This window comes from Aphis gossypii, chromosome 1 (genome assembly GCF_020184175.1).
Source record: "Aphis gossypii isolate Hap1 chromosome 1, ASM2018417v2, whole genome shotgun sequence".
Classification (NCBI taxonomy): Eukaryota; Metazoa; Arthropoda; class Insecta; order Hemiptera; family Aphididae; genus Aphis; species Aphis gossypii.
Genome location: NC_065530.1, coordinates 81586577 through 81604045, shown reverse-complemented (window position 1 = coordinate 81604045; position 17469 = coordinate 81586577). Strand labels below are relative to the sequence as shown.

The 17469-nt window shown below is 21.5% G+C and overlaps 1 protein-coding gene across 5 annotated transcripts in view; it reads left to right on the top strand.

Annotated features, from left to right (window-relative positions):
* LOC114124975 (high affinity cAMP-specific and IBMX-insensitive 3',5'-cyclic phosphodiesterase 8) overlaps nucleotides 1-17469 on the top strand; it is a 70528-nt gene that overhangs the window by 21289 nt on the left and 31770 nt on the right. For 3 of the 5 annotated variants that reach the window (XM_050196926.1, XM_027988437.2, XM_027988438.2), the window contains exons 2-4: nucleotides 2234-2442; nucleotides 10041-10105; nucleotides 14574-14699. In XM_050196926.1, the coding sequence (XP_050052883.1) occupies nucleotides 2340-2442; nucleotides 10041-10105; nucleotides 14574-14699 (294 nt within the window). In that variant the 5' untranslated portion in view covers nucleotides 2234-2339. The remainder of the gene's footprint in view (nucleotides 1-2233; nucleotides 2443-10040; nucleotides 10106-14573; nucleotides 14700-17469) is intronic. The other 2 variants (XM_050197024.1, XM_027988439.2) reach the window with 2 other exon arrangements.

Below are 17469 nucleotides of genomic sequence, written 5' to 3'. Positions count from 1 at the left end.
TAATACACTAAACAACCAAAAATGTACGCGCTTAAAAATAGGTTAACATTTCTAAACATGCAAAATAATCTTAATAAAATAAATTCAAAATACTATGCTTTGAAGGGTATTTATCAATAAAATATATGTACATTTAAAATAAATTATATGCGCAAATGAGGAAATACCTGTAATGAAAAAGTTGTTGCACTAAATATTATATAGGTACAAAATACAAATATCATATTAAATTTATAAAATGACAAATCAGTAATTTTCCCTCAAATATTAATTAAAAATTTATATACATATTATATATAGATTATTATAATATGTATATTATATTTTTACTGTCATCAAAAATAGGTATGCAAAATAGTTCATATTTAGAATTGCAATGTCTTGGATCAAATTTGTATTTCAGCTAATTTTTGAATTTAAAATCAAAATGAAATATAAAAATTGATTAATTAAATTTGTTTATGACTGTTTATTTTTTAGTAAAAATTTGAATAGTAGCATTTTTATTATTTATATTATTTAAAACATTTTTATTTACTACCTACATTCAAAGTATTTAATTTGTTTCTAGATATTATTATCACTTTTGATCAAAGCATAATGTTAACTAGTAATTATACTAGAAAAGAGGTAATAACCTAACTATAGGTCATGGTCTTTAATATATTGGTTTTAAAATAGTATTTATACGAGTAGGATTATATTACTTGTTTATGTGTACGGCGTACCTACCTACACGGAGTCATGGAAAAGTTATAGCTGTTGTGTTACAACATGTCTTTTCACAATAGTATTTGCCGATTTTATGAAGTCAAGATAAATTGTTATTGTGCCTAATCGGAAGTCCTTGCTATCATTCGTCTTTTGATTGTCATGTTAAAAAATAAATATTTATACCCACACTATTATGACTATACCTACTGTAGCCATTTTCAAGCATTTTTTAAAAATATGTATGCATTTCTTTACATAATTTGACATTTTTTTTTATACAATAATAATTTACAATTTAATATAATATATTATGTAACATTATATTTTTTATGATTTCAGATTTTTGTTTTATCTTGATTTATTATTTTTCAAATAAAATGATATGCATTCTATTGAAAACTTCTTTTATTAGTAGAATCATAGATATAATTTAAATATAAATACTATATGTTTATAATTGTATACCTATTACAAATAGATAATTTAGTCAATACGATCTTTTTTATATATTTATATGCTAAATGTTTAATGTTTATAATTTAATATAATTATAATTAACATCTTGAATCTAAAAACAATTTTCGTTCAAATTTATTTTGTGAAAAATTAATGCTTGGGTATTTTTTTAATTAAGTGCGGGTTGTACTGAAAATTGATTGTTGATGAAGTTACGTACTTCAGTATATTTATATCAGTTGGTTATTATGTGTTTGTAATATTTTATTTACATTTGAGAATTGATTGTGCATCTAAATGAAAATATTCAAAACATTTAGGTAAAAATTCTTTATTGACAATATATATGAGTAAATTAGATGGGTTTTTCTTATTTTCACCAATGTTCTAATTATTATTATTTTTTATTTTTTATTTTTTAATATTAGGATAGAATTTATAATTTTTTATACTGAATTATACATTTTTGAATTTTTTTGAAATAGGTAGGCATGTTACTCCAATTGCAATATTACATTGTTTTTCTTTTGATAATAAGTGTCTCAGGTATTGTAGTTAAGTTTATTTTTATTAAACAACGAAATGAGGTAGCTTCTTTGGCTAATAATCTTGTTTATTAATTTCCATATAATTCTCCATAAGAAAGAAACCCATATCAATAAACTAAGCTTAATAATAATGTTATGAATTGTTTTTTTTGTACTTACACTTTTATACAACTATGGTCTATAAAACATATCTAGATTTCAACTATTATCAATTAAAAATCTTAAATTAGAATTACTTACTTTAGTATCTAACCTTTTTTAAGCTCTTATTTTTAATAATAATAAAAAATGAACTATAGATATTTTTTGATAAACAATAGCACTTGATTTTAAAATTAAAATAACAACTATAGTTACCAAAAACAAAAAATGATTACTATTTTACTAAAATATTTAATTTCTACTACTTTATTTACTATATCTATAGAATTAAAGATCCTTATAGTTTTATTAAATATATTAATTAAATTACTATTAGTTTGAATTATACTTTATCATAATAATTTTATTTATAGCTCTGTCTGTCGTTAGTGGAGTGGAGAATTTTGAAGATTAGTTAAGCATGCCATCCTAATGGTGATCAAAGTAATGGCTGGTAAATGAAAGTGCGAAGGGGTGCACATGGGTTGCGCATCTAGTAGCAAAGACGTTTTCAAATATCGTCATAACGCGATTGAAAAAAATAATACTGTTACATTGGACCGTCTTTTACACGATCAAACAGGTATTTATTACTATTAATTTTATAGATATTATATGCATAATACATATATTAAACATAATTATACAAACAATTTCAAAAATCTAAATGCAAACTATTACAGATATTTAATGTGCAGTTAATATATAGTAAAACGTGAGTACTATTAAAGTAATTTATATGAGTAGGTATTTTATAGTTAAGAAGATAAAATAACTTAAACAATACTATTGTTTTAAGTTGAAAATTTGTATTTATTCATAAATTAATTTATAATGGCAGAAATTATTACTAATATAGATAAAAAATAATAAAAATAATAATTTTACTTAGAACAACGTGCAGTTTAAGTTGCAAATTTGTAATTTTTATATGCAATTCTATAAACATAATGTATTTTACAAATATTTAGGCTTCATCGTTACTGAAAAAAATAAATTTTAAACTTAATCAATATTCAAAATAAAATATAAATACGAGATATTGGGTATACTTACTATTAAAGAATAATTTAAATGTTGATTGTTCTAAAAGTGATATTTATTAGATTTTGAGTGACGATAGAAATATGTGTAGACATTAATCATTATGATAAAAATAAAAAAATATTTTAAACGTTTGATATAGATTATAAAAAATAGATATTCTTTTATTGAATTTTATGCATTAATCTATAGTACAATGTTTTTATAATTTTTCAATATCTACGATAAAACAATCACATATTTTTTCAAATTTATTTAATACGATTATTTTTATAGATTTTAGAATTATTCAGAACATTTTAAAATTATAAATAGAGACTATATTTTGAATAAATCTTTAATATTATATTAACCGATTAGTAGTATGTAAAATAACCCTTGACATTATTGTTAAAATGTAAAACTTTATTAAAATTGGCCTCAAAAAATGTTTAGCTTCTTTTATATTAACTAAAGGTAATAAGATAAGTTGTATGTTTTCAAATCTAATATCATGAGTAGAAGATGTACTTAAAACCTAATTAGCATTTCGTTCTCAATCAGTGGAAGAGTACAGTATTGCCTACACGTAGAACATGTTTGTGGATTATCGCGTGTTTAAGCCTTTACACATACTAGGGTGGTTAAGGGGACATACGATAATCCACATGATGAATTATCCCATAGACAAGATATGACTGGTAACCATACCAGCATACATGTTTAGTCGTATTTAGTATGTACATTCGTGTTAAACATAAATGAAGCAAATCTACAGTGTATAGGATGATCCATTTAACATGTAATATATCAATTAGATACAAACACAAATATTTTGTAAGAAGGTACCTATTATATGTTTAATACTTTTTTTAATGTGGAAAAATGTATTTTAAATATTTAACTAACTTTTTTTCACATATATTGTAAAAAGTTTTAATTTTTATAAAGAAGCTCTTCATGCGTACTTTTATGTCTAGAGCAGAATATTGTTCTTTACATTTTATTTATAAATATTCAAAATTACATAAACTATTTACTATCTCTACTAGTTTAAATTCATATTGGAACAAAATATTGATATAAAATGTTATGTGACTTATTATTTAAAAATAATTTAAACATTTTGTACAATTGAGTGTATAATCAAATGTATCATCCTGTACATATAATATAAATATATTAAATAATGTAGTTTGTTGTGACGCAACTTAGACACTGAAATGACCTTGGACCGGGTAAATCACATTGACCGACTTATTAAACGGTTGAAGAGAGAAAGATAAAAAATAATATATAGATAGTTTATAAAGCAGTCACCACAACAGGTAAAAATGAAAACGAGGAGTGTTAAAAGGAACTAGGTCGTGAATTTTTAATGTTTTCCGTGGAACTCCACTTATCCAGAAATACCCTCGATATAATTCAAAAATTAAAAAAATTAAATATGTATTTTTGTACCAAAAAAACCGCTGAAGTACCATTAACGAGTGTCTAATTTTTTTTTTAATGAACATTTTAATTTATCTAGTACTAGATAGGTACGTATTACCTATTCTGATAAATTTAAATTTAATTGTTTGCGTAATTAATAGTAATTATTATTAACAATAAAAAAAACAATTTTATATGAAATAGGTACCAATTCGTCTAAGATTTAATAAAAAAAAACTTTTATAGTGTTTAAGCTTTTTATGATTTAATTAAAAATACGGATAATGTCTTTTTTACAATATTTATATTTATAATTTATAAATTATACAATTTAATATTTAATAAATACGTATTAATAATGTATAAGTAAAAGATTTATTAATTAAATATTGATAATAATTACATTTAAAAAATGTATAGAAGTACATTTTTAAACAGCGTTTTAACTATTTCAACTATAATGCTATACATTTTATTAAATACTGAGTTATATTTACTTAAAAATATAACAGAAATTTAATTTTTTAGCTTAAAAAAATGATCTAATAGTGTTATAATTTAATATTTACTTTTTTTTAAATTTTCTAAGATAAATAGCTTGTAATCATAATATTTATTGCGGCCTTTGAACTCTTATTCTAAAGTAACACAGATAAGTAACTGAAAGACAACGTTATTCTTGTTATTAATTAAATAACAAAAGATAAAATTTATTATTTTTATATTTATTATTATGAGATGTTGTGAAATGAAACAACTTTTAAAGAATTTATTATTATTTATTTTAATTTCCCGTTGTGTCCATTTGTTAATACTTCACCTACAAGTATATTTTGTAAACACTCGAATTGTTAAGTGTTATTTGAAATTTTTTGTTCTTTATTGTATATTTTATAATTTATGTATTATAAATTGTAATATGTGCATGATATATTTAATATTATAATGCATCGTTATTAAGCTGTAGGTACTTTTATCGCTGTATTAAATAATAGTTTCATCTACTTTTAATACCTATATTGATTTCCTAAGTATTACCATGGAATTATAATCAATATCATTATTGCTTATCCCAAAATATTCAATGAAGATTGTTTCTGTTTTTTACTTTGTTTCGTCTGTTATGTATATTTTTCCTATTAAGAGAAATTCATACTCAATTAATTATATACATGTCATGTAAATTATGTTTGAACGACTTTATTTAAATGTACCTATACATATGTGTAAAACATATTTCTAATTTTCTTAGTCATTTGACAAACTATACAATTTAATATAATAGTTTTATTATTAATAATATGGTGTATTAAGCGTTGTATGAATATTAATTGTTACCATTTCTAGGAATATTTGATTTACACGTCTAGCTATTTCTTTTTTCTTTTTATCATGATAAAACCAATATTTTTATATTACCTAATTGGTGACTTATTGATAAATATTATATCTTAATATTTTATATTTATATTTAATTATTAATAGTAACTAATATCGAAATATAATAAAAATGGTTACTATTATCAACATAAGATTTTATTTGATAATATACTTAGTAATGAAATTATTAATAAATTTATTGTATTATTGTATTATGATCGAAGATATTCGAGAGGGAGGCAGTTTATTTAAATACAACAGTTGAGAAAAAAAAATGAAAAATTTGGATATTTTTAAATTATTTTAATTCTTTCTTAGTTAATTTCTTATAGAAATATGTATGAGAAGTATTTTACCCATAACATTTAAAATTTACATTAAATAAAATTTTATATTATTTTAATAATATTTATTAAATATGTACAACAGTGATAAAATTATAGAAATTATTTAGACTTTAAAAAATAATCCATAAAATTATTTTCTAAGGTTCTAACGTTCTAAGTAGGTACTATGCTATGAATTAGTCATTAAACTTTCGCTGTACTTATTATACAACAGCTGAATCGGTATACGTTAAATTATTATGAAATGTAAATTTATTTATAGCGTGTAGCTGATTTGGACAAGATATAAGTCACATTAGTACCTATGGTTAAAGTTTGAATTATGTTTTGTAGTAGGTTGGACTTAAAAACCTACCTTGATATGATTTATTAATAGTTTTGTTTCTCTTTAACGTTATTTTTTTTATTTGATTATATTTTTTGTTATGATTAGTAATAGGTATAATAAATGTAAACTCACGCAAAGTAATATAGTAACTTTTCATAATAATATTCTCTTGCTCTCAATTTAATATGGATGATGATACTATATATCTATATACAAATACAATGAAATATTTGTCTTCGTATATTTATATATTTTTAATTTTAAGTGAAATCACAATGTAGTTAATCTCTCTTTAAAATTTTAATTACACTGTCAGAATGTCAGTTATAATAATAATAATAATAAAATTATTTTTTTATTATTTATTTTTTTTTTTTTATCGAAAATAGCAAGATAGCAAACTAGTAGGTGCATTGTGCAGCTAATGTCAAGTACGTGATGTGCCGTCAGTCGGAGAGGCTTAAAACAAACGCGCGCTGCTAATTCTTTCCCCAAAACGAGATTTCCCTTTATTAGTCTTATGGTCGCTATAATGTTTGTTCAATTTTCGACGGACACGCATAGCTGCAAGGGTGATATGAACAGTGATGTATTTGATATTTTATTACACATTTAATATCTACTTTTTCTATTACATGCTACATTGCAACCGAATGATTATTTGCGGAGGTGTTTGTTAATTGTTCAAAATAATTTTTACAATATTAAATATTGTAGAGTAAATTTATCATGCCTACAAAAAAGGAAGCTGGCATAATAGTGCAAACATTTTTTCCTCTTTGTTAATAGTAGATAAATGGTACAAAAATAACAAAATAAAAATCGAACAAGATGTGTTCAGTTGTATATTTATACAATTTTTAAATTTTGTTTGAAATATAGCTTTTTCGTTTGTTATAATATAGTATAATATACTATGATAGTGTGATATTGTGATGTATTATTCACGTCATATTGTGCGTTCAATGTATATTGCTCAAGTAGTTTATTCCTATATTTAATAGTAAAACAAAATCATTAAAAGATACTGTTCTGTTTTTTAGTGTGGGGTTCACATTTTCATCGAACATCTCCATTTTTCAACGCTATTTGAAAGTTTGCCAGAACAACTATATTTTTATTCATTTTTAATTATTCTATACGCATTCGTGAGAATTTCAACAAAGTTGGCTGTATTTTATTGAAATATATACTTATTACTTTAAGTCTGAACTTGACTTTAGTCAAGAAATGAAAATAGTTACCCAGCGCGGTTAACCACTAATTATAATTTATATTCTACCAATACTATTTATGTCACAATTCATTATAAGTAAAATATTTCAAAATAAATATCTTTGGAAAAATTCATCTTTATTTATTTTTTTTTATTATTATTATTTACACAAGTCTTACACCTTACAACTCCGTGTAGGTATACAAATTCATAGTATATCAATTATTATTAAAAGTCAAATTATCAGTTTTATTATAAAATACTATATGAACTGCCAAGGAAAAATTTGTATTTGTTTGGATATTTGGGATTGTGATAGGGAAAAGTTATGCATTGACACAAATTCCATTTAGTGCATTTGTTATATTATCCCAACTTTTGATAAAGTTAGTTATTTAGATTTGATGATCCACAAAGGGACAAATTTGTGTGTTATGGCCTCAGTAAGTTTTTGAATGTTACTGACAGTACTGTGGTTAAAATATTATTGGCAAATGATACTTTGAAATATAATATATTTATATTTGTTTTTAGCGTTAATTTTTGTATATATAATAATTATAAGTGATAATAAAATAATACGAATAAATAATACTCATATAAAATAGTACTATCGGTTTTATTTGAGTAATTTTGTAGTGAATTATAAACATTATTGCGTATTACGTTTACAAAAATAAAAATATAATGTAAATACAATTTTCTGTTAGTGAATTATTTTAAGTTAAAACGATATGTTAGGATCTATTTCTAAAGATATTTGATTAAATAATAAACATTACTTTAAGAAATAGGTACATTAGAATAAAGTAATTTTTGAAAAAAAACCATCAAATTTATATTATATACTTAATGTTATTGTTATTAATTTACAAATGTTTCTAATATCTAATTTACCAATGACGCTTTTTTAGCTTTATCATCCTTAAATGAACTACTCTCCTAGATCACTATCTGAAAATGATTTAGGTTTTTGAATTATTTCTAATAATTTTACAAATATTTATTAGTTTTTAACTAATCGTAATGAATTTTGATATTTTATACTTGAAAATCCAATTTTATCAATATACACTTCAAGAGCTCGTATAAAATGTATATGACTTTACTCTAAACTCTTTTTGAATTTTAGAAAGAATAACATGATAAATATTGTACTGTTACTACATTTTTGTATCTTAATTATTTAAATTGAAAATCTTTTGAATAATCGCTGTTGCAAAAATGTATGAGGAACTTAATGACAAATTTTAAAACTGTTTTACTAAGAAATAAATCAGAATGTCATTGTACATAAATAGAAAAAAAACTAAAATGTCGATTATTTCCAAAGCGTTTTAAAAATTATATAATCATATTTAAAAAATATTAATATTAATATTATGTGAATTAATTTTTTAATTACAAAAAAAAAATGTTATTATCAAAATTGGTTTTACTTAAACTTTTCCGTTTTTCTCAATTATTATAAAAAATATTGAAGACTTTTTAACCTCTCATGTAACAACAAGGTTGTTTTTTTATCATTAATCACTCATTATTTTAAAAACTATGAATTGCTTAATCCACATCATAAACTTTAAATACTTATAACTCAAAAAATATTCATCCAAATTTTGATTTTTATGTATAGAAATTATTTCGAATATGAAATTTGAAATGTATGTTTTCATTTAAAATATTATAACTATAAAAAATACAAAAAATATAATATATTTATTTTTTTAGTTTGACTATAATTTAAATAAAACAAATATTTTAAAATATGTTAATAGATTTTAAATGATGAGTGGACCATAATAAAAGAATCACTATGTATACAATATTACAATTTTATACTATAGAATCCATCCGCAAAGTAAATTATTTAATTTTATTAACTGATCCAAAAGGTGATTCAAGATCAACGATATGATAAAGTATACAGTTTATTGAAATTATATTATAATACTTTTATCATTATGGCTCTATAGGCCTTTTATACCAGTTTCTCGTTTAAAATAATAGATACTTCTACTGATACACCCTTCTGTTTTTTTTTCAATATTACAATTTATTATAATTATAATTTTTATAAATCATACATAGGTATATTCACTTTATACCAGTTGATATTAAAGATATTTACTTGGTATACTTTGAATTAGAAATAATTCGATTACCACAATAATAAAAATGTAAATAATCATTTAATTGTATAAATAATACTGTCATAACGTATATTAAATTATTTTAATGAATACAAAAGTATAAAATGTTTTTGTAATTGTGTACTGATTAAATAACACAAATTATAGAAATATGTATCTATTTTTTTGAACAATTGTTATAATAATCAAGTCTGTATAAAATGTCATTTATAGAATTTACTATTTAATTAAAATATTATTACACTGTTTAAATTTTATTCTGGCCTGAATTTTATTTTATTTTATTTATTTATTTTATTTTAGCCAATACTGAATCATGGAATGCAGAACATACAGTGAGAAATAACGGAATAGTAAATAGGAGTAGAGTAAGTGTTATTACTTTTCTAATTTTTTTTTTTTTATATACAATTTATTACAACTTTTATAGGATTTCATTTGGATTATTATTAATTTTCTTTATAGTATTAATTTTTTATATTATTACAAAATATAAACTTTAAATTATATTTAATATCCATTTTTTTTTTTTTTTTTTTTGAAAAATTCAATAATAACAATGAATACAAATAAAACGTAGAAATATAGATAGAAGTTAATCTATTCTCCGGAAAAAAATAATATATATAAATTCCTAAAACTTACTAAGTATTAATATTCAACAGGCAACAAGAATGTTAGCTTACAAATAAATTAGTCTTTAATTCACATAAATGTAAGTATGTGCAATTATGTTTGTATACTAATTGAAGAAGATCAATAAAAACTTAAAGCTTTCAAATATTATAGTACACATGTTATACATAAATATTTTTATTACTTGTTCGCAAAAACAATAGTACTTATACTTTTTATAGTTCCAATATTTATTTCTTTATAAAATATAAAAACATAACAAAAGAAAAATTATTTATTTTTTAGTGCAATTATTAAGTTTGAAATATAATTAAAATCAAAGTTATTCTGTTGTCTGTTAATATTGTATATATATTTAATCATTTCAAATCATACACATAGAGTATACCTAATTACTTTATTTATAGTTACTATTTATTCAATCAAATATTTTAATGAACAAATATATATATTTATTATTTATATTATTTTTATAGTTTAAAATTAAAAATTAATCATCTTTAGCATTTATAATTTTGTTTTAGAAAAATATCTTTTATTTATTTTGTAATCCAAATGTTTTATTTGATTTTGTTTTATTTTTATTTATCTTCAAAACATATAATTATTTATCAAACATAGAAAATGATTGAAAAATATTTCTTACTATTTAAGTTACCTATAGTTAGTCTTAGCTTTAATAATAATGATTTCAGAACACTACAATAATTAATTTTTTGAACCAAATTATTTGTATTTTCATATATAACTGTATAAGAATCAAGTATTTAAGTATTAAGGTAGAAAAAGTTTTCGAAAACTTTGTTTTAAATATGAACATAATTTTATCAAAAATATTTTGAAAGAAATACTATTAATATTTTATAGACGATACAAAAAATTGAATATCGTAAATTTACAACTTGTAAGATTTTTAATTATTATATTTATAGAATTTCATAAAATATTTTTATTTTGCCAATTATACTTAACCCAGATTATTATTGAAATCACAATATCAAAAAATAAATAAATAACATTTCTTATTAATCTATAAGGGAATCTAAGAAAAAGTCGGGCGCTAAATAATAAACATGTAGTTACGTAATTAGAATAATATAAAAACTAAAAACAAGTGAATGAGGAATTTATAATTTATTATAAATTATTTATTATTTTATTATATATAATTATAATTTCTTATAATGCCAGGTTCCCATTACAGCATTCATTCAATTAATAACTGATAAGTACTTAAATATTTAACAATCTCTTAAAAATCAAATAATGATACGCTATTAGTCAATTTAATTTTAATACAAGTTAAGAAATGTATTAAATTTTGGTTTTATCCATATTGTATTTTCAATATTGATTTTTTTGTCTTCAAATCTATTAAAGAAAACAATTAAAAGTATTTTAAAGTATTGTACTACTTACTATTATAATATTATTTAAATAGCATATTTTCAAATATGTATACAATTTTAAAGATGATTCTGAATTATTATATTACTATATAGCCCTTCAAACACACAATTATATATTTAAATTATAATCCTTTCATTAGAATAAACGAATCAATAATGTTATACATTAAAAAAAATTGTACTATTTTTCATGTTTTTAAATTTAAATAAAATTAAGTGCTTTAAAATGAGATTAATTTTAGATTCTATTAATATATAATACTGGTGTCTATAATGTATCTATAATATGAGAACAATAAATGTATCAAGTTCTCAATTTCCCTTGTGGATTTTTGGTAATACGTTTTTACCTCCTCTGGGAAACTTATAGTCCATGCCTTCAAAATATTGGTATCTTAATCACATACCTGAAGATAAAACTTGAATTATCTTCTTCATAATACACTTTACTAGTTTTGAAACGTGACTTATCCGCATCAACGTTTTATACATTATGGCCATTCTATTAAGGACAATACGAAGTGAGTGTATCCAATGGGTTCATAGCTCATATTATACAACTTTATATTAAACAAAGATAGTAGCATTGTGTAGCGTACTTAGTTTTAAATTAAATATTGAGCCTGGGGAAAATAACATAAAAATAACATATAGAGTATTAAATATTAATATATTATTTTATACACAACAAGACAAGTTAAGTTTTGTGTGACATCATAACAGAAATATAATTTTACCAAAAATACATCTTGAAAATATAAGTGCATTAATAAAAGCAAAAAACGATTTGCAATCAATTTTTTTAACATTGAAGAATCAATATAATTGATAGCACCTTAAAAACAATTGATTATTTGTTTATTCATTATTGGTTATTAAATAACATCTAACAGATGTACCCTTTATTTATAAATAAACTATAACGAGTTATACTATTTAATTGAAGTTAACTACTATTATTTTTTAAGTAGTATATGATGTGCTATAGTTTAGCAGGTAGAAAATTACACCTTTTATTTTTGTTGATTATATTTACTGATATTTGATAACTTTTAAGGTTTTATTTTATAAGTTTTTATGAACGCTTGTCAAATAACAACATATTTATTTTAAAATTAAAGCAGAATACATTTTATTAATAACTATGTTTAATTTTTAATTTTATGTATCATATTTCAAAGTTACCTACGTATATATCAATACGTGAACGAAAACCATTTAATATTATTTTTTCTTAAATATAAAAAAACGTGTTTATTATACACTATAATTATATTAATATATTTAATGCCTATATAAAATATTTTTTTAAAAACCTATTTAAGATAAAATTTTACAATATTGCTAATACCTATATAATATAATATATTAAATATTTAAATTATATTATATAACTAGCCGACCTGTCACAGTTTCTCTCGTGATCAGTTGTTTGTATATAATACTTAAATAATAAAATAATAATAATACTTAATCATATAAATACTAATACTATATATGAATCCACTAATTAGAAATATATTTTTTTTCAATTAAGTTATTTGTTTTAATATGATACAATTATGTATTAATTTAATTTTCATTTAATGATAAAAATTAATAAAAATTTTCATTTGGTTATAATGTTACACATACTATAGTGTTTTAGTAACACGGAGTTAAGTATAAGTTAATCAACTGTAAATAACTAAAAGTAATATTGCCTTAAAACACGGAACTTAAAGTTTCAAACGAGTTTTGTCATCGCTCAAACATTATTTAAAAATCGAATAAGCACTATGTTATACTATAATTAACAATATTTTTAAAATGGCTTCTTGAAAAAAGTAAAATATATTGCATAAAGTAATCTTCTTTACTAAATAATTTTTTTTATATATATATAAACAATTAATCATTTTAATAAAATTATTTTTGTTACCTTAAAACAAATAGATTAATTTTGTTCACGTATCAAGAACTAAACCCCAGTGGCATCATTTAGGGGGGTAGCAGTTCATGCAATTGACCCAGTTTAATGTTTAGTTTAACCTCAAGTAGGCACATTTAAAAAATATAAGGTCATTTTATTATTAAAACTATTGATGTGAACGTTAATAAAAATTTAGAAATTTAGAAATAATCAATAAAATACTGGTCGAGTTAAGAACGCTTACATTTATACAGACTGCTGCATAATTATGTACAATCTAGTATAAGAGTGTGATGATTTTCTAATTCCGTAGAACAATGGTAATTTATTAACATAAGAGTTGTAAATTACTAATAAAAGGTTTATTTACAAATTATTCATGTGTTTAATAATTTTACTGTCTTAAAATTTGTTGTAGAATTTATTGATGTTAATTAGCACTTATAAATTTGTTGAATGACATTCTTCATATTCTTGCATTTATGCGACCTTACCATGTGCATATAGTAGCGTAAAAATGATGAGGTAGTAAATCAGTAAATGGTTACCCTAGTTAAAAAAGTAATGACGCCACTGAATTAAATCCTTAAATAAATTTAAAAAGATGAAAATAGTAGTTCAAAGATTACAAATTGTCGTTTTTCACTCAAGTATTGATTACATAATAAAAACATCATGAAAAGTTAATTAAAAGTTCGGTACAATTATTTATAAATATGAAAATTACTGTTCAACTAATGGTAAACTAATTAAAGTGAAAATAAATTTAAATGTACTAAATAATTATCACTTTCAACATTTGAAAATTGCGATTTATTAATTAAATTAACTTGAGGCTTCAAATTATTATTTATAATGTTTTTAACTGTAATGTTATAGCTACTAAATATCCTGCCAGAAATGTGGGACAATTGTTGTAGAAGGAGTGGATCTACGTCCGACTTGTCAAGGGACACAGTAGATGCATATTCACCAATAAACCGAAGTGATTCTCCACTAGCGCAAGTAAATATAAAATCCATCAAAAAATAATTAAAGTAAAACTCGATATTATTTATCATCTATGATAAGCAATGTAGCTAAATAAAATAAACTTTTTTATCGTGTTAAAATATATGCATTTGGTTAGAACACTGATTTCCTTTTACTAATTTACAAAATAAAATCTGTTAAGCAGAAAATCTTAATAGTAATTTAATAAATACTTTAAATGGTAGCTATAAGTATTAAGTACATTAAAAATATAAATACATAATTTATAAAACAATACTTAATATTTAAATAATTTTGAAAAACTAAAATGTTTAAATTGTATCTATTCTATTATCCCTGTACAGTAAATTGCTGATTCAAGTAACCCATAAGACTTTCAAATTATTTATCTTCTATAACTATAATTTATTTATTTTATTCAAACTGAGTTACTCGACTACCCTTGAGTAGTAGCTATTAACATACATTTTTTATTTACTATCTATAATTAAACTATCTATGTATATTGTAGATTAAAATAAAAATAAAAATAATTATTCCCAAATTTGCTTGCATTATTTCACAACTTTAAATCTTGGTAAAAGTTTTTGACGCATATACATATTATTACACACATAATATTATACACATATTTTCTTATTCTAAATTATTTTATTGTGTATTTTGCTTTATATCATATTACTGTACATCGGTTGTTTTTCGGAAACAAATTAAATAATTTAAACACGTCTGCTATTAACTCAAAACGTATGCTAAGAATTCGAATATAAAATGTGAACAAAGTCGACGTGGTTATACCATAGGAGATTTATAGAAAAAAATTAGAAAAATATCTTGTTGGTTTACCAAAAGAAAAAGAGTTAAACAATCAAATATATTGTAATATAACCTCCCTTGACCAAAAAACGGAAAAAATGGTATCAGTATTTGAAAGAACTCTATAAAAAACATCATACAATTATGAAAAAATGTTGACAAAAAAGTAAAACATTTAAATACAATGTGTCACAAATACAATTTGACTAAAAATAGAAAAAAAGGTAACAAGATGTCATTCAAAAAGTATTTAAAATAACTCTTGGAAAAAAAAATCGGAATAATATTTAATTACAGAAAATAAAACATTTGTTGTTTAATATTTATAAGTTTTGAGGACCATCAAATAATAATTCGTCGAGAAACATACATTTAATAACTAAATTATAAATTTATTTATCTATACCTACTCACGGTTTGGTATTAAAAGTACCTATAATTATAAAAATGAAGGATGAGAAATGAGGATAACTCTAATATAACTTTATTTATATTTCTATAATTATATTTAAAATAATTAATTTATATGTATAGACTAAATACTTGTATATTTTGTGAAATAACTAAAGGTATAATACATATTTTCATCATACTTTAAGGACAATCAAAATCCATAATTATTTTATCGTCTATTCATAAATCATTAAACGATTATAAATTATAAGCTTTAAGCAATATAACGATTATCCACCGGTTTTCTTTTTACAAAAAATATATATATATATTATATGAGTGTGTATGTATTTGTAATATATTGTTGATCGAATTACTTTGAGTATCGAATTTAATCGTACAGACTTTTTTCTCTCTTAATTACTGACGTAGATTGGGATTTGTTGCCTTTCTATTCGGTTTTCTGTAACTAAATACCAATATAAATTCGAGCAGATTTAAACTACTATAAATCAATTAGTGTACCCATTAAATTGAAAAAAGGCTGTCCAAAAATGTTATCTTTTCAAAACCACCACAAATTACGATTATATCTTTATTCTGCGTAATGAGTATGATAAAATAATTAACCTATGAATTAAGATATAAACGGGAAAAAAATTCTAAATTCTAAGCTCATAAAGTCATAAGTTTTACAATAATGTGTTTTGTTTTATTAATTGTGTGTTTGACATCATATTTTGAGCAATATAGTGTCCTAGGGTGCTTTATAAAGTATGTTAAGTTAGTAATGTTTTTCAAAATTGTCAGATAAAACTAAAAAAGAATTACTGAAAATGAGAATATTTATATAAACTATTATTTTTAAATATTAATCGTAGGGATTTCAAGTAAACTTCTGTAATTGATCACAAACAATTATCACGGGAACCATATTGGTTAACAGGATAATTGAACGTCATAAATTATTTTAAAATATTTATTTACTATTGGTCGTTTCATATTATTATATTTTATATTCAAGTTACACATTAAATATGTATTAAAAATACAGTTGGTTGTACATATTATGTATTTTATGTTTTTATTAAACAGTTATTAGCTACTTCAAATATTTAATATATTTATAGATTTTTAAAATAATTTGAATACTAATTATTTAGATAACGCATGATTATTATTACAACGAGTATATTATACAATTAAAATTAACTATAATTTATAAGTACTTGTTTTTAATAGATATTCTTAATTATGATTTAAGCTATTTGTTTTAATTACCTGTGTATTAGCATATTATTAAAACATTTAAGTGTATTTTGTTTCATAACCGTTTTTTAAGATTATTGAATGATATTCTTTATTTCTGAATGACACAACTTAATTAAATTTGTAATATAATTATACTTATTGATTTTAACATACATATTTTTATATATGTAGTTAAATTAATTTACATATTATTTATTGATTGTTGTTCATATATATTGTATAATATATAATAACCCTTCTTTGTTTATTTAAATTTTATTTAACAATAACGGTTAGTTAAAAAGCTATATTATAAAATAGG